We start from the raw sequence: 25168 nt of genomic DNA, 5'->3' as shown, positions 1-25168 counted from the left end.
TTCCCCTCATTCCGGGCTCCCTTTCCTCTCATCCCCTCATCTAAAGCTCTCTTCCCCCTCAGCCCGGGCTCCCTTTCCTCTCATCTCGTCACTCCGGGCTCCCTTTCCTCTCCTCCCCTCACCTCAAGCTCTCTTCCCCCTCATCCTGTCCCGCCTCCGCGGGAGGCCGGCGGAGGCGATTCCGCCCCATGCCGCGGCGCCGGGCGGGCCGGTCCCGCCCATGGCTGAGGCGGAGGCGCTGGCCGCGGTGCCGGGCGGAGCGGGCAGCGTTCCCCCATGGCTGTGTACATGTGCCGGGCCGTGCTGCCGGCCCACGCCGGGCCCCGCGGGGAGCTGGGCGCGGGGCCGCTGCTGCAATGGATGGACGCCGCCGCCTGCCTCGCAGGTACGGCCAGGGGGGCCCGGCCCTGCTCGCCCGGGAGCGGGAGGAGACGGCCCCTACCCTGGGGAGGCCCCCTGGAAGGGAGAGAGGGCTTTGGAGGTGGCACCGGGTCACAGGGTGGAAGGGGCCACAGTGGTGATCCTGTCCCGCCTGGGGGTCACCCCAGAGCCCGGGATACGGGATCGTACAGACACTGCTGGGACGGGACCGGCGAGCTCCGCTCCACACCCTCTCTGGGCAGTGTGCTCAGTGCTCTTGAAAAAAGTTATTCATCATAGAATCGCAGAGTCCCCTGAGCTGGAAGGGACGCACAGGATCAGCCAGTGCCACCCCTGCCCTGCACAGACACCCCAACAATCCCAGCCTGGGCATCCCTGGAGTGCTGTCCAAATGCTCCTGCAGTGTCTGTTCCTGGAGCTCTGGCAGTGTCTGTTCAGTGTCCCACGACCCTCTGGGGGAAGAAAGTTTCCCTCTTCTCCAGCCTGACACAGCTCCATGTTCAAATCGAACTTCCAGGGCATCATGTTCTCCCTCTTGGCTCATGTCGCATTGCTGGGCACCACCAAGCAGAGCCTGATCCATGCTCTGACACCCTTTTTGGACATTTGTACACGTGGATTTGTACACACAGCCCCTGTCACCCATCTCTTCCCGAGGCTGAGCAGACCCATCTCGCTCAGCCTTCCCTCGTGAGGAGGATGCTCCAGGCCCCCAGTCATTCTGGTATCCTGCCCTGGACCAACTCCAGGAGTTCCATGTCTCTCTCTCGGAGCCCAGGAGATCTGGGGTCCAGTTAGGAACAGATGCCTCGAGGGTGAGGCATCAGATGGCACGGGAGAGCGAGGAAGGTGGTGGGAACACGAGGATGAGGAAAATTTCAAAGAGGAGCAGCAGAAGGGAAGAAAAGAGGTGGTAAAAGATAAGTAAGAGAAGGAAGGAAAGGACTAATTTAAGATTATTGGCACTTGTGTGCCAAAAAGAAGGAAAGGTGCCACTGCCTTGGCAGGGGATTGGACTAAGTGGTCTCCAGAGGACTCTTCCAAGCCCGAACTATTCTGGGATTCTGCCGTTCTGTGAAACAACCACAAATCCATCCAGCGTGCAGAGCACTCCGTGTCTGCCTGCCTCTCGCCTTCCAAAGCTTCTAAAACCCTAAAAAAACCTTCTAAAACTTCTGCCAGCTCGCACCAGCGACTCGTGAGTGCTGCGAGCGCAGGCTGCGGGGGAAGCACGGCGATCCCGGCGCACGACACAGCCGGTCCCGAGGCTGGCGGCATTCCCGAGCCCCTGCCGGGCTGCCGGGGAGCCGGGGAGCCGGGCTGGCTGTCCCCAGAGCCACACAGTGCCACGCTTTGGGGCAGCTGCCCTGGAGGAGCACGCCTCTTTCAGGTGCAGGGAGGAGTGATTCCATTTCAGCCCTTCAGGGTTTTAACCCCCTCAGGAGTGATTTTTTTTTTTAATAAAGGCTGTGCTTTCCCCTCGTATTTTCAGATTTTGATATGGAACCTCCGATTTCTCTGAGCTCGTCTTGTGATGCTCGCTAAAAACAAGGGGCTGCTTGGGAGTGAGAGCTCTTGCCTGTTGTGCAGTGCTATTTTCCAGGCTTCCTGCTGCTCCCCTCTCTTGCCTTTGTCACTCAGGACTTTGGAGCAGAGGTTCTCTGTGTTTGTACAGGTCCTAGTACACTGCAGATTTACCTTTTGACTGGAAGCTCTAGGTGCTATGGTCAAATAAATAATATATCTTATTAACTTGCTATAAAACTTAACTATTGGGTGATTAAATATTAACAGTAAATAAGACATTTACCTTTTCCAGATTAGCTTTCATAATTAATACAAAAAGTGTGTGTTCTTTTCCACAGCCAAATGTACTCTAGGGAGATGACTAACAGTTCAAATATAGTTAAAAATATTTTACAGCAGGTGAATTCTGGTTTTGAATTCCCTAAATCTTGGTTTTGTTTTTATTTAATTCCTGCATTTTTGGTGCAGCACTAAGGACATGTACTCAGCTGCTTTCCACTGTTGTGACTGCACTAATAAGCTAAGGTTTTTACCTACTAATAAGTAGGTTTTTCTGCTGCATCTCAGAATCCTCAGCTGACCTACAAGTTCCCCACTGCATTGCTCTAGCTGATGCTCATGACATATTGTTTTGAGGGAGAATGATGAGCTTTCTGTGAGCTTGGTAGCACTCTGTGACTCTTTCTGTCATTCAAAATGCTTGTTAAGGCTCTCTTACCAGAGTGTTCATTTTTAGGAAAAGACCTTAGGTGGAGGGTTTCAAACTAAGATAGTTGCCATCATCTAGTCTCATCTCCTGATGTTGCCCATAAATACGAGCACCCTTTACAACAGAACCACGATAAAACGTGTGAACTTTAATCTTATTTAGCTTCCCATTTTTCCTAAGGGGCGCGCTGCAGAGTTGCATTGTGGTGCTCGCAGGAAGAAGCGGGATCTGCTGCCTGCAGTCCCAGCCCACAGGTGAACAGCTCCCTGCAGGTGCAGAGTGGTCACTGTTGCCACATTTTCCTCACAGAGAAAAGCAAGACACAACTCTTCCCAAGAATATTTCTGGGATTCGCATTCTCTGAGCATCGGAGAGGGAGAAAATATAATTCTTATCACTTGCTGTGCCAGCGTAGTGCCAAAGTAGAATGCAATATGGGGATTGTTTACCCAAAGTGAGGGTGTTTTGTTCCCTTGGCCTGTCAGGGCCAAGAGTTGTGTGTGTGTGTGGGACTGTCACGAGACAGTCACTGGAGAATCCCATCAGAGATGGGAGCAGCTCTGTGCAGTTGTGAGCAAGGGTGAGTGCAGGGCAGACTCAGCTAGATGCAATGTATGCAGTATAGCATAATAAAGTAATCATTTAGCCTTCTGATTAAGACATGAACTTTAAGGAATTTAGAAATTTTAGAGGAGCTAAGATTTTACTTAGAGATAAACTTTATTGGAGTTAATGAAAATAAATGGGTAGGCCTTGATGAAGTTAGGAGCTAGTAGTTAACTAATAATGGATTGCCTGTCAACACAATGTTTGGTTAGCTGGCTTTATAATGAAGAATATAGAAACTGACAAATAGCTTTTAGAAACATAAGTTTCAATTGGTTCTGAAACCAATTGAAGACAGGGAATTGGAGTTCTACCAAGGGCTCATTTGTCATATTTGCATTGAAATGGTAGGAAGGTGGTCAGGATGAGGAAGACCTCATTTACTTCCTCATTTTGGGACCCCTCCCCATGAAAGGGACCACTGACCCATTTCAAGGAACAAACAACACATGCTTAATAGCTTTTGAACTAATTAGCATACGAAGCCGGGAATGGGATGTACCAAAATTATGAATATGTATTTGTATTTTGGGTATTCAATGGTTGTACAGATAAAAGGACTCTGTAATCACCTGTAAATTGATGTGTGTATTTGGGAGCTATCCCTCACACTGCCCAGCATAGCAATCAACATACACTTCCTAACTTTAAACTGTTAAGAGTCTTTGTCCCCCACAGCTGGATATGGGTACTGGACCAATATCCATATTTTGTAATAAATCATGATGATGGAGTCAGATGCATCGTCCTCTCTGCCCTCGCTGGAGCCGCCTTTGGTTTGTAACTGTGTGCCCCTGTGTCTCTTTTGAAGCTGAGAAGCATGCTGGGGTGTCCTGCGTGACAGCGTCCATGGATGACATTCAGTTTGAAGAGGCTGCCAGGTACAAACCAGATGACAACAGTCCCATCTTTTCCCTCTGCAGATTCCTGTTTGGCAGAGATAAACCCAGGCGTTATAAATGGGAGATAGCAGACCCGTGAGCTCACCACAGTCACAGGGGTGGGTCTCACAAGTGCTCTTTTCTACCTGTGATAGCCTGACCCACCCAGAGAGCAGGTCCATCTCACAGGGCAGGAACAGACTGCTGTTACCTTGGCTTGGCAGTCGAGATGCCTGGTGAGAAAATGATGGCCCAGTGGTCTCTGGCTCTGGGGAATGGCTGCAGGCCATTGCTTATCTCTGTTAAATAAGGAATATTACCTATAAAACTTGCTGTTATCAGTGTTTTTATTGTTGCAAGGTCTCTTTCAGTTCATTTCTTAACATCTTTTTCTTTCAGCTATTTTAGAAAAAAAGATGAATGTTTTACATTCACTGAGCACTGAATTAATTGAGTCTGCAAGATAGAACAGGACTGAACTTGTTTTACCATTTTCCATGGTTTTCAGTGGGATAAAAGACACCATAAGAGGAAATAGGACCTTTATTCCTAAACCATACCTTTACAGAATCCTAAAGCCCTTACTTTATGGGTTTTGTGTGGTTTTACACTGGGCAGTCTGGGAATTAATGAATGATTAGATGGGATAGGCCTGGTTGCACGGAGCAGTGCACGTGCAGTTGTGGCTGTGAACAAAGCAACACTGGCTGCCAGATGATGTCAGTTTAAAACTGTTGATAAGTGTAAAATAAGCATCCACTCAGACTTCAGACTGTTAGACCAGTGTCCATTAGAGTAAGAACTAAAGCCAGTGACAAAGAAGAGAATATGGTCATAAAAAATCTGGAACTCAAAAGAAAATTTCTTGGTCTGTTTCACAATATTGAAGTGTTTGTCTTGCCTTGATTTGCTCTGTGTTTTTAATTTTGTCCTTAGAAAAAAATATTGTATGTGAAAACTAATCAAAGTCAGGGTAGTGTTTCCCTTTCAGGTGTAAAAGTACAGAGTTAGCAACTTCAGAGCACTTTTCTGTCTTGTTTCTTGAGAGCAGAACACAGCTTCTGGAACATGATGAAAATACTTTTCCTTCCAGATTTGTTTCTGTTTCTTCTCTCACTTGTCATACCAGTGTTCTATTTGTAACACCAGTGTTGCATTTGGAACAACAATTTCAGGTACAAATCTTGCAACTGTGAAAGAAATTATTTCAGAAATTATTTTTCTCTGCCAGGTCACCCCTAACATCCTTCTTGTATCTTACTGTGCAATTTCCTAAATTTTGCCAGATGTAGTTCATTACACAAACATCTTGCATAAAGTAAAGAGGTCTTGCTTCTCTTTCTGGTAAATTAATAAGATGGTTCTTAAGTAAGTGGCTTACTGTAAGGTTTATTTACCTAAACCAGGTTACTAAATCTTCTGCAGGGATTAACTCCTCTCTGCTTATTTCAGCTGAGATGTAAAGAGAAATTCTCACACATCTGTATAGTTCCAAACTTGGCTTTCAACCAGGCTAACCTCTTCCTTTCCTTGTAATACACAGAAAATCAGTGGTGCTGATTTTCAATGACATCTGATTTTTAATTGCATTTCTTTATATTTTGTTAGCCTTTTGTATGTGAATGATAGTCAGTTCATTCTGGTAAGTTTCTGACAGTTTTAGGTGGAAGTGTGGTGTTGTGTGACTTCTGCCCCTGCATACCTGCAGCTCTGAACACTCTCCTTTCTGGGAGGGAGCTGGTGGCAGTTTGGCAGTTTAATTTCCTTAACATTTCTGCTTTTTCTTTGCAATGAATGATGCAAAAACCTCCTCTGAGCATCTTCTGCAGAAGCTAATGAGGGCTGTGCACCTGCAGATGGTGTTGGTTCTTTGCCCTGACCATTTCCCCTGCCCTGTCCACCCAAAGGATTCCACCTGTGTTCTTGGGTGAGAAAAAGAAAGAGAAAATTGCTGTGTAGTTTGTTGTTCCTGTCAGGTCCTCTGGAGGAGCAGGTATCCTGTTTCCTATTTCCCATTCTGCTTCTGCAGTGGAATAAACAATTTAAGTAAGCCTTTACCTTTAAATGTCCCAAATTCATTAATTTAAATTATGAAGCAACTATTATTATTATTACTATTATTCTTATTTTAAATAAACCAGGGTAATAAGTGTGCAAAATCCTTTCCTGTGAATCTTTTGTCAGTACCCAAGTGCTGAATCTTTTGTCAGTACCCAAGTGCTCTGAGTTACATTTTACTTCAGTCTTGGCTGTAATTAGCTCCACTTTTCCTGCCCCAGGGCTGCTCTTTAGCATTTGTAATTCAGTTTGAATTCCCTGGAGGCAGTGGCCTGACACCCTTCAGTTTTGGCTGTGGCTTACCCTGCACATTGTGTCCTTTTACTTCCTGCTCAGTGGGAAAACTTGAGGGCAAGCTGCCTTCCTTCCACCCTCTCAGCACTGCTTAGGGCTGGAATTTCAGGGCTTTGGAAACAAGGTTTGCTCCTGCTATCAACATGGAGCAGGTGCTTTAGGAATTCCAGAAGGAAAAAAAAATATTTCCTCATTTAAATCTGTTTTGATGACGCAGTAAGGAGAATTTAAAAGGTAATAAATAATAAAATAAAAATTTTAAACATAGTAAAAATAATACATAATATAATGAAATCACACTAGATAATAATCTAGTAATCTCGAATCTCTAGAATTTTTACTAGATAATAAAGTAAATATTCTGTTTAGATGTTTTATATAGGTTAATGGGGAAGAGTGGTTTTCAGAGGGATGATGTTAGCACAGAGGGGACCTGTTCTTGGCCAAGACTTGGAACATGAACTCTTTCCCCATCCTTTAAAGATGTCCAAGAGCACTTTCTCCCTGGGGCTATCTCCTCATGTGCACATACCTGTGTGTCAGAGTGCCTGTAGAGTGTGTCTGAGAGCTCCTGCAGCTAGATGTGCTCAGTGATTTGGTGCAGGATGTGCTTGTGAGCAAAAGCCAGAATTTCTGGGTGTACCTGGAGCACACCTGCTGCCATTCAGACACCAGCAGAGAGAAGGAATGTTGCCATTTAGGCTGTGAAAGTGGCTGTAATTTTATTGACCAAGTCTGACTGGAGAATAACAGTGTTGAACAGAAAACAGTGAAAAATTCACTTTTTTTCAGTGAATTCTCAGTGCAGTGTGCGAGACACAGACTGATTAATGAGATGTTCTTCACTACTTTTAGGAGTACACAGAGAGGCAGATTCAAGCCCTTAGAAAGCTGCATGTTTTCCTGCTGTAAGGTCTTACTCTTCTTAACAGGGTTGGACAAATTATTGCCATCAGAACAAAGGTGAACAGAGCATTCAAAACCAGCATGGAGGTAAGACATCATCACTCTTTTTTCTAAAGATGTTGAAGGAATAGAGCAGAGGTGGGGGCAGCAGAGGAGCACAGTGTGGGGCCAGATATTTGCTCCAGATATTTGCAGATATCTGAACAAAAACACTGCCTAATGGCACTGCTTTCACAGTGTACATTTGGGTGTTTCCTGTACAATAATCCATGTCAGAGTACCACCTGGGCCCCCCAAAATTAAAGCCTTTGGCAGGTGTAATGGGCAGGATGGGATTGGTGGTGTTGGTCTAGGCCAGATCCACAGAACAGGTGAAGTTCAAAGCATTTTTGAAACTTCTGATGCAAATGCACGTATCTCAGGTGTGCAATGATCTTAATTTTCATACTGCAGTCAGTATGCAATGCCTTGCCTGATCACTTCAAATCAGAACTGAACTTTTGGGGGTGCTTTTTGTGCATTGTGCCTGTGTCCAATTCCCATTATTATTAATGGGGGTGATGCATCTCACAGGTAATGTATTCCAAAAGTTTCTAGAAATTAGAAAAAAACCTAATTTTGATGTATGTCAGGCCTGTGCCACAGGATCAAATCCAGTGTTTCACATTCAAGTGCTTCATTGTGCTTTGCACCCCTAAACACACTTTTTTTTGCACGTACAGATCATAGAAACTGCCGATCAAATCCAGTGTTTCACATTCAAGTGCTTCATTGTGCTTTGCACCCCTAAATACAATTTTTTTGCATGTACAGATCATAGAAACTGCTTCAGATGGGGACTCCAAATGCCACAGAAGAAAATGCAAGGAAATATCCATAAAACTGCATTTAAGTGTCTTCCCTGTTTTTGTAATTTTCCCCTACAAGTGATGCTAAACAAACATAAAAGTTGTGGTACTAATAAACATTTCAGAGCTGAATGAATATTGTGATGACCAGAGATGTATCAGTGATTAGAGCAGGTTTTTTACCTTTGTCCTTTAGGTGTAAGGGACTGATAAAAACTGCATTGTATTGTCTCAAATCAAGTGACAATGATGCAAATACCCTTTTTTGTCTCCTTCCCCCACCACCTTCTTCCTTCTTCCTTGTAGGTTGGCATCAAGGTGACAGTACAGGATGTTTTGACTAATGCTGAAAAGATTGTGAGTGTGGCATATGCAACATATGTGGCCAAACCAGTTGGTGGTGCAAAGGTATTTTTCCTGTTTTCTCCTAAGCTTGGAGTGACTGAGTTTCTGTGAAATAACCCAGCTTTCCTGGTTGTGAAACACAGCAGAAACACTGTTTATTTTGATCAGTGAAAGGAAAAAAGCATGAAGTTCAGACTTCATAAGACAGAGTTTGGGGGTTTGCTTCTCTGAAATGGTTAGGTTATTATTATTATTATTATTATTATTATTATTATTATTATTATTATTATTACCATTGTTATTATTATTTCAATTTTCATTTCCATTTCCATTTCCTTTTGCATGTTTGTTTATTATAGAAGTCTTTGTGAGGGCTACAGTATTGACTGAGGCAAGCAGTGGAAGGAAAAGCCTTGTCTCTCCTTTTCAGAAGTTGATGCAGGGTGGCCTTTTTTATCCTTCACATCCCCTCTTGGGGAGGTTGTTTAGACATCACTGTTCAGGCAGAAGACATTATTTTTAAGCTCACTTCCAATCTAAATTGTTCTTTCCCATTTATGTTGATTGGTTTTCACACCAGGGCTGTTTCTTCTGCCCAGTGTTTGGCTCTGTGGAGGTGTTTGGAAATCAGTCCTGGTAACATTGGCCTTCACATCACTGTGCAGACAGGCACAGTCTTTTCAGAATTTTCTTGTAGGGAAGGCCAAACACTCCTCAGACTCTCTTAATAAATTCCTTTTGCATGTAAAATTCTACTTTCTTGAATGTGACATCATGGGTCTGACTTTCCTGTCTCCCTGCATGTGTTATGACTGCACATCTGGTGCTAAACACTGGAGATTGGCAGAGTCATCCCATGAGCAATTAATACATCCAGTCACTACTGCTCTCTCTTCTGAGGATGTGCCACAGTTTGGAGAAGAAACAGACTGGAGCAGTTTTACTAAAACCACAGCCCAGCTTTTGTCTCTGAAGGGTTAATGGCTAAATTGCTAGCTTGATAGCACTGAAATATTATCAAGTGAGAATTGTTTGTTATTAGTTTGATATCATACTCATAACATAAACCTGTTTACCTTTTGCCCAAATTTCTGGGGAGATTAATTCAGGATTGAATTGGTGATGATTAACTAAGATTAGGCTTAGGACAGGAATGTCCCAGAGGGAGTTTGAGAGTTCAGTTCAAATTCCATCAAAAACTAAAGTCTCAGAGACATTGAAGAATATTTTTTTCAAATCCACTTTTCTGAACAACTGTTTCTAAACAGTTGTACATAGAGAATCTCAATATACCCACATCTTAATTTTTTATCTGGGCCATCTGGGAAAATGTAGGAAGCTCTTGAAAGGGACTGGAAAGGATGCAGTGAATCTGCAAGAGTGTTAGAGGGAAGACTCAAAAACTGAGAAACATTAGTGGCAGCACTGCAAGACACAAAATGTTGAATTTGTCTGTGGTGCACTGCTTTGTGCATTATTTTGATATTTCTGAGGCTAGGCCTTCTAGACAAATCTCACAAGTGATTGTTCAGGGTCACCTGTGTAATTATCCAAATGTAGTAATTTTATTAAAATTACTGCCTTAGGATGGATTGCTACATTTGGTTTGGATGCAGTTTGTCATTGAACTGACATACACAGGAATTTGCACTGACACCATTGACAAATGCAACCAAATTTATTTTCTGGTTCAAAAATTCTATCCTCAAACCTTCTTATTAAGTTCATCTTTTCCTGGGTTTTCTTTTTTTTTGTTTGTTTGTTTGTTTTGTTGTTGGTTTTTTCTTAAATTTGGTTTTGGTTTTGGTTTTTTTTTTTTTTCCCTTAAATGAGAACTGTCTTAAACACTGTGTGCTCTCGTGGATGTTTGTATTTAGAAGCTAAAAGCACATTGTCATTGAATTTTAATGAACGATTCTGAAAGGATAATGCAGAATCCCTTGACCTTTATACTCTGTGTTAGTTGTATTATTAAACTTGTCATCTTGGACAGCTGATAGGAAAAAGTTGTAGAAAATGCTGATGCCATTTCAAGTTCAAAGTGCGCTCTGTTACGATTGTGAAATTCAGAATTGTTGAATTTTTTTCCTCCACATTTGCACAGGTTGAGTTAAAACCTGTGCAGCTTCTGTCTGCAGAAGACCACCTGGAGCACAGCCTGGCCATTGAGAGGAGAAGAATCCGTCTGGGCTACGTCCAGGTCTTTCAAAAGCTGATGCAGGAGAGCAATAAGGAAGGTGATTTCTGTACTCAGCTCAGAAGGTGGAACACTTATGGGCAATTGGAAGGAAGGAAAAAAAGCCGGCAAAGCATCTCCTTGGGGTTGTGGTGTCAGGTAGAAGAGTTTGCCAGATTTATGGATAGAGGTGCCAGAGGTGTGTTAGGCAGTTATTCTAGCAGAGTGGTATTTCTTTGTCTCTCAGAAATCCCAGAAGTAAAAAGGCAGAGTTGAAGGCCAGGTGTCCATTAAAGAGATGTGAAATGCAGATCTCCACGTGGTTCTGTGTGTGAGATTTCACAGGTCACAGAGAACTCAGCAATAAACACAGCAATAAACTTCTGTGACACTAGTTGTGATGTAGACAGAAGCATGACATTCACTCAGGCTTATGGCCATGTCTTTGCCAGAAAGGAAAGTAAGGACTGTGTTTATGCCCCAAGATGATTCCCAACAAGCAGAAGTCTCATTACATGGGGGTCAGAACAGGTAAAAAAGTTAGAATAACATAACGAAGAAACAGCTTCTTCTTTATATATGGGAGTAATTTCTGTTTTTAAAGAAAGTTGCACTCATAACTTGTTGTGTTCCCCCACAAAAGAGATTACTCAGAGCAAGAAAATGTGCTGGTATTTGGAAAATCTTAGCTCTAGCTCCATGTATAAATAACAGGCATTATGTGGCTTTACTGAGGAGAGATTAAACCTGTTATAAACAAAGATCTAACCTTAACAATTTAGTAAGACTTCGTAGAACTGAAGAGTCTTGTTTGGTACAAGAAAACAAGCTATCTGTTTTCACGGTGACTGTCTCACAGGGTACAGTTTAATAACCTGAGTGACAAATCAGAGGGCAATGGGTTTTGTCTCCACTGCCTTTCCTGGAAACTTCTTTGAAGGATATTATTGTAGCACTAATTCACCTCCTTAAGGAGACAGAACAAGCAGAGTGGGAGAAGAGAGGAGAGAACATTGTGTGTAAAAGCTGCTAGGTAGCAGCATATGCACCAATCATACCCTGAAAGTGAGGTTCATTTGACGAGTGGATCTTAGGGAACACCTTGAGTAGGTCCAAAGTACAAGTTAGTCATATGTTTCCACACACTTACATAATCACAAAGTTAGCTAATTATGGCACAAGTCAAAAGCACCATTCAGGACAAGCAGCTCCTAGCACAGATAGGCACTTTTAAAATTACTTGATGTAATCTCATGCCTAAATCTTTTCCTGTGAAACACGACCAAAAAGAATTGAGATTAGAGTGAGGATGCATGGCTAAACACTTGAAAGTGAGATCAGAAATGCTCAGGTGATACAAGGTGGTTCAGATCCTCATTTCAGTCATTTCACTCAGGTGGTGTCTTAGGCAATTACAGGATTTGTACACAGGGACACAGAACTGCCCCTGGCACAGGGATGTGGGCATGCACTGAGGGCTGGCAGCAGCAGCTCCTGGGAGAAAAGAGAAAATGTTCAGCCTCTTATTCCTTCCCTTGCAAACCACGAGGTTCTTCTGTGCCTTTCCATTTTTCTTCTTTTTGCTGAGTCTGAAGCAAGCTGCTCTCCTCACTGGGTGTGCTTTCTTCTGAAAGCATTAATTGATGCATTGCTGCTGTGTTCCAGATACTTGTGAAGAGAAAGATGCAGTTTCAACTGAGCATACCCACGTACAGAGCACTGAGCTTGTCCTGCCTCCTCATGCAAACCATCATGGAAACACTTTTGGTGGCCAGATCATGGCTTGGATGCAGACAGTGGCAAGCATTTCAGCAAGGTACTTTCCTACAGCATTGTCTCTGCACGTGATTCTAAGTGGATGTGCTTTTAATGTTAAAGGTTTCACAGGGATTTATTTTATGAAGAGTACAGATCCAGGCCTTTGTGACTTGTCTTCCTCCTCACATTACAGGAGGCCTTTGAACTATTTAAGTGGTACATCTCCCACAGCATGCCATGCCACTGAGACTCAGACATTATTCTGTTACACATACAGAGCCTAAGGCAAAAGAGGCTGTGTTACCTTCCTGGGAATCTTTGCAGAAAGCTAACACTGGATACAGGAACAGAAACCTGCTCTCCTTGTGCTTGGTGCAGTGTTTTAGAAACAAAGTTAGGTGTTTAATCAGGATAAAACCGATACTCACCCTGTATCAAGTGACATCCAAAAACGAACAGCCTGCTAGAACTTTGTCTGCAGATCCTCGTGATGCCAGAAGAAAAATGAGTCAGAGAAAAAGGATCCACATGAACAGGCTCTGTTTTGTTGGTGTGTGCACAGAATGGATGCATAACCCTCAGCAAGTCACTTGACCTTTCAGGCCCTCTGAGTTGCACATCCTATGGCTTGCAACAATTTTAGCAGTTTAAATAGCTCGGGCATCTTCAGGTAAAAAGAACAAAGTATGTTTTGTGACACTGCTGTCAGTGTGACCCAGGCACATAATCACTTAATTCCTCTTCCCTGGAGTCAAACCGTTGTTTTTCTCCCTTCCTGTTCCTGGACACTGCACAAAGCTTCTTTGTGAGCAGCCCTCAAGTTTCAGTCTGAATTCTCCTTGCATACCGAGTGACCTAATTCACTGCAGGGACGTTAGAAATGTTTTCCCTTTTTATCTTTAATAATTAAATGACTTCTCCATTCATTATTCATATGGTTTTGATTTGTAGCCAGTGGTTGTACTGATAACAACAGATTTTCTGTAGTGGTTGGATAAACAAGTTGTTTTAGTAACAACAGAGTGCACTGACCTTACCCCCACGTGCACTTCCAGTGGCTTGAAGGGACTGATGCAGATTTTTGCCATAACATGACTCAGAATATTTACCTGTTTTCATCTGATAAATTTTAGCTTGTGGGAGTCACATTTAGATTTAAAAAAGGAAGGGAGACATCAGCAAATGGAGTACTGGACAAATTCTCTTCAAACTAATTAATGTCAAACATGATTACTCATGTTGATAATTTCAGGAATAATAGCTGGTGTCAGAGGCTGGGTGAAAGCAGAGATGTTGTAGTTTTTGCTTGAGAAGTAACCACTCTCACTATGAACCTTTTGTGAGGCCACTCAGAGTTAGACCCCACCTTTGAAGGTGCCAGGTAACAATTTTTATGGCCACAGACTGATGGAGGAACAGAAGAGGAGGGATAGCCCTAGAAAAATAAATTTCTAAGGGCATTTTAAAGATTACTCACTCTCCTTCTTGCCTGCCCACTACCTTTTTTTGGTCAATTTTGAAAATCTTGCATCTAGCAATAAAACAATTTGAATATTAGTAATATTAGCTTGAACTTGATGTATACTTTCTTGTTCCTTACATTTGCAATAAAAGCATTCAGGGTGTACTTTTCCAGGAAAGAAATGAATATTTAAGTCTGATTTCTGGTTTGTTCCTCTCCTCATCATTATTGTGTTTGCATCTTTAGAGTGAACATTGTAAATAAAATCAACTCTTAGCATTTTAAATCAGAGGAGCAAATTATTTTAATTTAATTACAAAGTAATTCAAATGTATTGGACTATTGAAGAGATGTACCAGTCAGTTAATTAGCTTCAGATAATTGTGTGCATTTAACAATACTGGTACATTAGTTTTCAAAGTGCAGTTGAGTTAAAAGCTAGAAGTGCTACAAAACTGTATTTTCAAATTTAGAAAACTTCACCATGGAACAATCTATGCTGGATGTGCACATGAGCTCCTTACTGAGAGCAGTGTGTTGCTAAAAATAAATGTCATATGTTATTGTCCCCTCTTCCTGTGATGCACAGACATTCCAGTAGAAAGTGAGGGGCTTTGAATACATGCAGAACTGATGAAGAAACCTGATTTTTGCCTGCTCCAGAGAGCTTGGAAACAAGATTCTATTTACACAGACTGCATCTGGTAGCCATGTGAAGCTATATCTATCTATATCTATATCTATATCTATCTCTATCTCTATATCTATCTCTATCTCTATATCTGTATCATCTATATCTATATCTATCTATCTATCTATATATATATATAAGGGTTTTTAGTTCTAATTTCATATGAAACTAGCAGAAAGCATCTATAAATAAGCAAAATGTACAAATAGTAAGACTAGATAAATTAGCATGGCATTGCTTGGACAGTGTCCCTGGTGCTCAGCCTTTCTGCTCAGGTTTCCTTTAATTGTTTAAAGGCTTTAAGGTCTGGCATTTTTACACTGCTCAGGAGCCTGCTCCCCGTGCAGCCCTACAGAAATTAATGAAACTGTGAGGTAAGTGGTTACTCTGTAGGTAAGGGATTCATGGTCTGGCTTTAAGAGAGGGCAGTCTCAAGCAGTGAGAATTAATTGCTGTTTGTAGAACGTGTTGGAAATTAAACAGCATGACATAAGTGATGTTATGATGGCTGAAGCTCGACTTACATGCTCTTGGAGCTGAACATGCTAGCATGGAGTAGATCAGTGTAACTGAGTGACCTTCCAGGTCCTGCAAACCCCGTTTCTGTAGTCAGTCGCGCTGGCTGTGCTTTTAGCACAGCTGTGTGTTTTGGTCTGTCTCTCTGGCTTTCTGTTTCAGCCGCCTGTGTCGTTCACACCCCATCCTGAAGGCTGTTAACATGTTCAAATTCTGGGGGCCATCCTTTGTGGGTGACCGCCTGGTCTTCAATGCCATTGTCAACAACACTTTCCACAACAGGTAAAGTTCCACATCTGTTGTCTCCCTGGGCATCTCCAGCACCTGCCTACACTGTGTGTTTCAGGTTTCATCAGTAGGGTTTTCATTAGTGAATTAATTATTTTCAGGTGTGACTTTGAGGCATGTATCTATATCTGTGACTGCCTATATGTGCCTCTTTTTTTGTTTCACTTTTATCAGTGGAAGTTTTTTAAAAAAATTTCTCTGACTTTCAGTTCAAAGATCATTTGTCACCAAATCCCATTCCTGTCAATGCAGACAATAAATATTCCTCTGAAATTCAGGGACTTTCAAGGGCTGAGTTGCTCCCATAGATCTGACTCTTCAGAAGATGCCAGCTTCTTGCCAGGATCTTCCCATCTTGGCACTGGTGGACAGACTGCATTCTATTTATTGCTTATTTTTGTTAATGCTATTTAGCTGCTGCCATCGTTTATTTTATTTCAGAAGTGTGCCAGTCCAGATTGAGTAACTGATTTGCTAAGCTACAGAAGGTATTTGAGTCAGGCTTCCTGCACACCTGGAGGTACTGCAGTCCTTTCCAGCATGTCTCAGGGCTGCTTCTGCATCACTGGCAGCAGTTCAGTGTTTTAATTAAACTTCCCTTCCAGTGTGGAGGTTGGTGTCCGTGTGGAGGCTTACAACTGTGAGGAGTGGATCCAGGACCAGCCACGGCACATTAACAGTGCATTCCTCATTTTTAATGCTTTGGATGACAAAGGGGAGCTGCTCACCTTCCCCAGGGTGAAGCCCACTACTCAGGTGAGCTCTCAGGAGCGGGGTGGTCACCACAGCCTTCCTGGGGAAGCAAGGACCAAGCAGGGCACTGCAGTGCATCTTCTTGCAGGAGAGAAAAGCTCCAAATGAAATGTTTGCCCTCGAGTGAGAGGTTTGTTATTGTTAGCTTTAGTCTTCCAAAAGTGAGAGGCTCAGTGGAGGATCCTCATGGCTAGAGAATCTGTGGTTGATGGGCAGAGAAGAGTCTGATGTGTTTGGAGATTTTTCCACTTGTCTACGTCTTGTGCAATTTCCACTGACTGTAGATGAAATTTGTAAGTATTCAGTGAATGGTTATTTTTATAAACCCTTAACAAAGATGAGAAATAGAGCGAATAAAGAAGTCTGTGGGAATCAAATCCCATGAAGTGGGTGGGCTTTTCAGTTCCTTTGACATGGAGATCTCAGTTCCTGTTTCCCTGAAAGTGCTTCATGAAGCACTTGAAGCAGTTTAAATGCTGTTGTTGAATTATTTGCTGTCTTAATACCTGTCACTATTCTTCCTGCTCCAGTTACAAGAATTTTAGAGAGCCAGTGTAGGCAGAAATGAAATTATTTTTTAACATCAGAGACCTTATTTTTTATAGGATGGGGAGTAGACAAATGAATCAAGATGTCTTATGTACTCACTGGGGCAGTAAGTTTCACTACTGCCCATTGCAGGCTGTCCCAAGAGGAGAAACTGACTTTGAAAAATACAATTTCCCTTCGTGCTTTGAACACCAGATGATGATAAATTGGGCTAATATTTATTTGGTGGGTGGCATATTTAGAAAGAGCAGAATGTGTGTGGTGCACTGCCCAGCTGCCACTGCTTGAGGACCAAACAGCAGCAAGAGGATGCTACAATGATACAGCTCTCCTATCACATTGGGTTTTTTCCATTTTCAGAGAGTATTACTAAAGCAAAAACTAAATCACCAGTTTACTTGGGTGAGCTTGTGGAAAGTCCATTGCACAATTACTCTATATTTGCTTGTATTACTGCTCTGGCATTTGCCCATCTGGAATAAATAATTTTTAGTTGTCTTTTCTCAGGCTTTGTTCTAAAATATTGAGATGTGTTGCTCTCTGGTTCACTTTTCATGCAGGATGGTGTGAGGAGGTACCATGGAGCTATTGCCAGGAGGAGGATTCGACTCACCAGGTATAGCTGGGTCACAAGCAGGTCTTCATTTTAAAAACTTAATTTCATAGTCCTCTAAATAAAGTAATTGAACTTTCCTTAACATATATATGGCTGTTATATGGCTTACATTTATAAATAATTTCGTTTCAGTGGCACTGAAATTGTTAGAGGCTACTTGTCTCAAAATTACTTTGCTCTGGAGGTTATTGTGTTTCACTGTCTTTCTTGGAAAGAAAAAGCAGTTATTGCAAACCACAAATTGATGAAGTACCTGTATTTAGAAGACACTTAAACCTACAGAAAGTGATTTTTCCTAGCATAAGATGTGTAAAGAACCAGTTTATGCTACTGTGTCTCTTTAATTATGTTTTAGAAAATGCATGCTATCTGCTAAAGGAGACAAGCCCTCTGATGCCTGGGAGACAAGCAACCAGGTAATCTGTAGGTGCATAAAAAGCTGTTTTTGTGCACCTTTTGGGGTGTGTGAAGCAGCTGCTCAGGCTGTGGCAGTACAGGTGGACCCTCTGAAGTTTTGTGGTAGTTGTGAGGAATGTATGGATGTGTAACACAGTGAAATTTCTCTTTAAAAAAGAGAGAGTAGGTGATTCACTATTGATGTAAAAGTAAGTTCAATAGAAAGAATAAAAAATTATCTTTAAAACAGATGCATACAAGTGGTCCCTTAAGGTCTCCTGCAGATTTATCCCTCAGTGTCCCCAGCTGTTATAAAAGCTGAATTCTCCTGTAGAGGAAGTAGTTTGGGTTTTTGGTTTTTGTCTTTATCCAGCCACAGAATATCTGAAAAATTGCAGTGAGGAAATAATTTAGTAAGTGCTAAAAGTGGGGGGAGAGATAGCAGCAGAGAGATGAACATTGGAATAGCATAAATCTGTGGACAGAGAGGTGAAGTCATGTTCATTCCCATATTCCCTGTACCAAGTGTCTCTGCTTTGGACTTGCTGGGCCATTGACACTGCCCGTGTCCTGCAGTGAATGGTGCTGAACCTGACCTTAGGTGGATTTATAGATAAGCTAATTGTTGTTTCAGTGTCCAGTTTTTGTGGCTAAAGCAGCTTTATTTTTTTTTTTTTTTCTGCAGAGCAACGAATGAAATGCACACAATGATGAAAAAGGCTTGCTTAAGATTTATTTCCTATGAAAACAAACCCTGTCAATAAAGACTCTAAGGCTGTATTCTCTTTATAGAGTGGTTAAATGAGAACTCCATCCACTGTAGCCAAGCATAAAGAATGGATATATTTGCATTTTCTTTGCTTGTGAGCCTGCTGTGAAAAACAATTGCTGAGATGGACCCAGCTTGGTAGCACAGAAGAGGTTAATTTTCGAGTAGATTCTAATTACTTAAGAGGAAGATGGACAAAACCATTAATTCAGTGGTCTGAGAGGTTATCTGTATTATCTCCCTGGTGGTCAAAGTTGTTCTTCATAGCTTTATAACTGGAGAGGCTGAAAATAGGGTTTTGTTGTCCTTTAATTAAGATTGTTTTGCCAACAGCCATGTGAGTGCATCAGGAAGCCACTGGAAGTGTTTTAATTCAGAAACCACTGAAGTGTGTTTTCACTTAGGAGGAAAATAAACATTTGTTTGCAGTTGAAGCATAATGATGGAAAAAAAGAACACCTAATTTCTGCAATGTTCAGTGAAATGTACCTTTACCCCTCCATTTTCAGACACCTGTCTTGTGTTTCAGGCCTATTTGAGTTACAGCAACATAGCTGCACTGACACACCTGGCAGGAAAACCAGGGTGGGACATAACCAAGACTCTGGATAATGTAAGTGCAGAAAAGAAATTACAGAACTGTGAAGCAAAGCACCTCCCTGTTTGTGAGGTGGTGTTATAAACCCAAAATCAGTGAGGACACGTGTGTAACCCACTTCTAGCAGAGGAAGATGCTGCTGGGAAAAGCAGAAGAAAGTCAAGGGAAAACCTGGTGTTAACCCTGTTGCAGTGCATGTTTTCCATGTTTTCCAGAAAATGGACAGACATCTGGCATCTGCCAAGGCTGGGTTTCTGAAATGTGGCTAGTGACTGACACTTTACTTCAAGATCATGTAGATCCAGAGGTGTTTTGGGACAATAAATGACTTTTGCAGTATTTCAGTCTGACCTGCTGTGCATTGCCAGCTATGAAACATTGCTTAGTGACTCTTGCCTGTAGACAACAAGATACTTAAGTGAGAGCAGATGCAAATCATAAGGAATTCCAGTGATGGCAAAACTGCCAGTGCCACATGTAGGTTGTTCCAGCAGTTAAATATTCCAGTAAACACTGCTGTGCCAAATAAACAGCAGATAACACTGGGAAAAGCAAGCTTGAACCATCTCCTGGAGACAGGCAGAGACAACAACTGAGGCTGCTCTTCCTGGGGAAGAGAAGGCTTTGGGGAAACCTTGAAGCACCTCCCAGCACCTAAAGGGGGCTTACAAGAAGTCTGGAGAGGGACTGCACAAGGGGGAATGACCCTAAAGTGCAGAGGATTTGTTCCCTGTCCCTGCAGCTGGAATGACCCCAGGCTGAGTGACAGTTTTTGAAGGTGTGAAATGACACTCTGATGCCTTTGACACAAAACCACAAGACTTGTAAGGCAATCCAGCCTTGCCAACGTTCACTTAGCAGGGAGGTGTTTTGACAGCTGTGCCTCCTGCTTTGTTTTGTGATTTCTCAAGTCTAGAAGACTCCTAGAACAACATGATTTCTGTTCTGTGCCTTAGAGGAATATTGATGCAGGCCTCCTGTAGATGGTTTTTAAAGCTCTTAGGCATTTAATTTTACACCAAACTTTACTTCAGCAAGGTGCTTGCTGGATTATGCAGGGGCTTGGTTTCTCTTCCAAGATAGGACAATTGAGAGAAATACAAAATCTGTGTTGTTGCAGAAATGCGGAAAAATCAAAAGATTGCTCATTTTTGATGTAGAAAAAAAACCCCCCAAAACACCAAAACCTCAACAGTGATGATGAACCTTATGAATTTTGCATCACTTGAAAATGAAAATCTGTTTAACTTCTCAGGATTTGAGAAGCAAAAAAGCACATGAATTTGGGAATAAAATCCTCTAATTCTAAACATTCTGTTGTACCCATCCTCTTCCATTTTATGGGGTTTGTGGGAGGTGACAAACCCTTCTTGTGTGTGCATTGTTATGTACAGGTTATTCCTTTTGAATTCTCCGCTTTGGGGTTTAGGTCTATGAATACAAATAGACCCAAAATAATCAAGGCAAGATAGTACAGGTGTGGGACAAGAAATGCAAAACCGTGATTTTGAGTAGTTATTCAGAGTATCATTAGTTCTGAGTGCTCTTCTTCACAGAAGACAGCAAGGGAGAAAAAGAAGGATATTTTGGAAAGGGAAGTGCTGGGTTGCTCTAGGGGCAAGAGGGCTAAGCCAAAGGTGGCTGATTCACCTGGACAAAGTCGTGTGGCATTTCCCAGGAGCTCCTGAGAAAACCTGCTTAAAGTCCTAAATGTGTAACATTTATGCACCTAAATGCTTACAGTAATCATTCTTTATTATTAATACATGCTGGATTTTTTTTTTTTTTCCTTGCAGGTGAAAATCTGGACCCACGAGGAGGGTGCTGTGCTGTCATTCAAGGTGGAGATGCAGGTGAAGGTGCCATCCCACGTGGCCTTCTCCCTCCTGTCCGACTTCAGCCTCCGCCAGCGCTGGGACAGACACCTCCTGTGAGACCCTTACTTGTCTGGGGCTCTGAGCCCCCTGCCCACTCCTCTTCTCTGTCACAGACACTCCTGTGAGACCCTGCCCCGTTAGGAACAAAGTGTTGTAAGAATTTGACATCAAATGGTCATTAGTCAAAGTGTGAGTTTTGGGGTTTTTTTTTTTTTTTAGTGTAGAAGTAAAATGTGGTTTGTGCTTATTCTGGTTCCAAAATGCAGTGTGCTCTGTCAAAGGAGAGGGATAGGACAGAGGTCATCTTTTTCTTAAATGAGCACAGTTCCAGTCCTAGGCAGGTGTATGTTAAAAGTGACAAAAACCCCAAAGGAATGAAAAAAGGAAAAGTTTAAACTAAGAACTGAGGTGGATATATTGTGTGTGCTAGCCTTAAAAATTGAGAAGCTGGATTCCTTCATGGTTGTGCTATTAGGGACACTGATGCTCAGTTTTACTGTACAGTCAAAGTAAGAAATCAATACATGGGATCCTTCAAAATGCATATTTTCAGAAAAATAACATGTTTGAAAGTCTGTATGATTTGAAATAGGATTTGGAATGGCTCTAAAAGGTGTTTGAGGTTTTTTATTTACCTTTTATGGTGTAGAATAGTGATTAGAGAGAGTTGAATTGAAATCATACTAATTTGATTTGGTGAAGCATTTTCAGTTAGTTATTACATCCTGAAAGATTGTTACCAGAGGGTGGAAGTGGAACCTTAGGGATATTTAAAAATCTACAAACTCCACTGAATTTACAGCTTGTAACAAACAGAACCTAAAGAAATACTGCTGATGAGGTGTTGCAGAAAACCTAAATGTTTCACTCTCTCTGCCTTGCTGCTGGAACATGGAAACGAAAGGCTCTGTGTCAGGATGGAGCCCATTTGCACCGAGTTTGTTGGAGGAGCTGCTGTTGCACACAGCAGGGCCTGAGGTGTGTGCTGGATGTTTTCACAGGACGTGTGAGGTGCTGCAGGCTGTGAGTGAGGAGGAGAAGATCTACCACGTCACCTCTGCCCCCATGACAGGCCACCAGCCCAGAGACTTTGTGATTCTGGTGTCCCAAAGGCAGCCCAGCAGGCCACAGTGAGTATGGCTCTGGTTTTCACTCTGAGCACTTTGGGGCCACAGTCTGGAGTCCTGTCACCTTGATCTGTCACCGGGTGACAAGGATGGCATTTCACTTTCTAAGGTGTGAGATCCCTTGGTTGATGGCTGAGTTTGTACAACCAGATTTGCTTTGCAATGTGAAGGTGCAATGAAATAAATACAGATCATCACAAATTTGTAGCATAGTCCAGTACTGATTCTTTGCTAGTGACTTCTCTGGGAGTGGTCTACCAGAAGGGCAAATAGGCCAGAATTTCAACTGGGCAAATGGAGAAAAACAATCATGTCCAGGAGAGCCTGTCAGTGGGCTGAAGCACCCGGCTGGGAGTTTGGTTTTTGTTTGTTTGAAGTCACTGTGTACTCCCATTCCATGTAATTACAGAGTTTTTATTTAGTCAAGGAAGTTCTTGAAATTTCACACATTTATTGTATCTGTAAATTCTGCCAAGTCCCTTGCTTAGTTTAACATACTTTTAAAAGTTGTATTATTTTTTATTAGATCTCCTTTTGTTGTTACATAGTGAAACATGAGTTTAACATACTTTTAAAAGTTGTATTATTTTTATTAGATCTCCTTTTATTCTTACATAGTGAAACACAGGCAAATGGAACCTTTTGGTGTATCTTACCCTTTTCTATTCTGTTTCTTTTTTCACATTCAGTAATTCTTCAAGTTAGCACTGAAAGGCAGTGTTCTGTACTGTGCTTGCTCTCCCCCTCCATGAGGGGATTGAATGAGTTTGGATACTTTTACTGTGGCCACACTGTGAAGCCTCTGGATAAGGGTTATTCCCTGATGCAGTAACCGTGGGCTGAGGAGAGCAGGGTAAATTAAAAACAAAAGGTGGGGAATTGTTCTCTGGCTGCCACAGAGGTCTCCTGGACTGGGGTCTGTGCTGAAGCCTCACTGAGGCTCAGCAGAGCCCCAGCTTTGACCCAGGATCACAAACAAAAGGTGGGGAATTGTTCTCTGGCTGCCACAGAGGTCTCCTGGACTGGGGTCTGTGCTGAAGCCTCACTGAGGCTCAGCCCCAGGATCATTGAAAACAACCCAGCTCCTCTGCCCTCCTGTGAAAATGACACGCTGTAGTCACTTCTGTGCATGCTTTCAACAAGAGGAAGGGTGTGATGCTTGTCCCTGCCCTGCAGGGAGCCCTACACGGTGGCTGTGAGGTCGGTGACCCTCAGGGCAGTGCCCCCGAGCCCGGAGTTCTGCAGGAGTGAAATCCTCTGTGCTGGCTTCCAGATCCACAGCAACAGCAGCAGCTCCTGCACTGTGAGTAGCCCTGCAGGGCCCAGCTGTGCCCCCTGCCCTGTCCCCCCTGCCCTGAGCTGACAGACTTCAAAGGGAACAGCAAAATACCTCCAAAAAAGAAGTTCAGTCTGGGTGTGTGGAGTCTGTCTTGCCCAACTTCGGCCAATCTGTTAGAAATGAGCTCTGAACTGAGCACTGGAGGCTGCCCTGCCCTTCCAGAGTTATTCACTGACTTCTAAAATACACCTCTAGAGGCTGTGCATTGCACTGGTCTCTGGTTGTGTGTCTCTCTTTCCACTCACTACAAAGGCCAAGGAATTAGTTCAAATTAAATTCCTGGCTTGAACTTTCACATGCCAGGAATCACACAATCTCATTCTCATCTCTGGACCCATGCCAATCTTCTTTGCCACGGGAAGGCTAAAACTTTTCCATTTAAGAAAACACATTTCTTAAAACTTTCAGCAGCTCTTGGTGGCTGCAAGTCCTTTTTTTGGGCAACAGCTTTGCTCACAAAACACAGATATTTAACATGTTATACACAAGTGCTTCTTGCTGCACTGCTCTGTTAATTTACCTGCAGATGCTGGAGGGTCTGAGAGCAGCGAGGACACCCAGATCACTGGAGTGCTGTAAAAAAGGCATGCTTTTTGCAAATCATTGCCTTCAGTTTCAGAAGCACTGTGTGCTTCTATTCACATCCAAAAAAGCTGTGGTACTCATCCAGGCTCTGCAATAAAAATGGCTAACTTGCAATCCATAGGCTTTTTTGTTTCATTTGCTTTTGTTCAAACAGGTGTGTTACTTCAATCAAGTGACATCAGGAGTTATGCCTTACTTAGCTGCAAATCTTACTGGCTCATCAAAATCCATTGAAGACACTGCTGTGGAGTGTATAAAGTTCTTGGAGCTGGAAGACAGCAAGTGCTGAAGTTAAAAGCAGATTTCTGAAGGGACATCTGAGGATTATCAAGCAGTTCTGGTTGAAATTCCTGCAAGGGTGTCGATCATTCTCCTGTGGGTGACTTGCTCCAGATCATGTAGTCAGTATTGGGCTTCAGCCTGAAAATACCTGGTGCAAGCACTTCCTATCAAACCAAGCTTAGGCCTTAGGCTCTAAATTCAATCTTTAATTTAAAAAAGATTAAGGATCAGATTCTGCTTTTGATTGCATTAATGAATTTTATATAAATGGAGGCAGAACTTGGCTCAGTAGAGCTGTAGTTCATAAGACTATTGCACTATTTTAATGTTACATTAAACAGAGTGGCATCTGTTATGAATAAAAAGATACCTATTTTTGTTTAAGGTTACAGAGAAAAAAAAACGGTGGGACCAGTTGCTGTTAAATTAGCTTAATTGTTAAAGAGTTCTTTAATTGCCCGTCAATGGTTGGTGATTTAGCCGTTGTCCTCCCAGTGCTTGCCCCGGAGCTACACCTGGACACGCAGCCCAGGAGAATAGGAGTGGCCTGAGACCACGTATGCAGATGAGAAATGCACCGCTCCAAAATCTTCCCATTTTCTAGGAAAACGATTTATTTCAGGGCTGAGCTGCAGCACCGCCACTCCGTGTCACTGCAGGGCCACCACGGCCAGGGGGAGAGCTCTCCGGGCCGGCACGGGACGCGCCTTCAGCTGGCCCCGCAGCCGGACCAGAGCCTGCGGCAGGCATTTACAGAACCCACCAGCGCTTTGCACGGCAGAAGCGTGGCAGGGGAGGCACCGAGGGGAGCCCTGGGGAGGTCACCTCTCC

General features: G+C 42.8%; 1 protein-coding gene across 1 annotated transcript; it reads left to right on the top strand.

Annotated features, from left to right (window-relative positions):
• Positions 1-220: 220 nt before the first annotated feature.
• On the top strand, positions 221-24645 carry ACOT12 (acyl-CoA thioesterase 12). The gene is given in 17 exon segments (XM_041426661.1): positions 221-264; positions 266-385; positions 2798-2899; positions 3958-4104; positions 7389-7449; positions 8517-8618; positions 10660-10792; positions 12397-12547; positions 15321-15440; positions 16052-16202; positions 17309-17364; positions 17720-17780; positions 19059-19142; positions 20924-21057; positions 22006-22134; positions 23308-23434; positions 24210-24645. Coding segments are annotated over 17 exon segments (1857 nt in total). The 3' UTR covers positions 24345-24645.
• Positions 24646-25168: the final 523 nt, after the last annotated feature.

Source organism: Onychostruthus taczanowskii, unplaced genomic scaffold (genome assembly GCF_017590055.1).
Source record: "Onychostruthus taczanowskii isolate IOZ18803 unplaced genomic scaffold, ASM1759005v1 scaffold92, whole genome shotgun sequence".
Classification (NCBI taxonomy): Eukaryota; Metazoa; Chordata; class Aves; order Passeriformes; family Passeridae; genus Onychostruthus; species Onychostruthus taczanowskii.
Note: the sequence above shows the minus strand (reverse complement) of the source record. Positions and strands in the feature narration are given on the sequence as shown.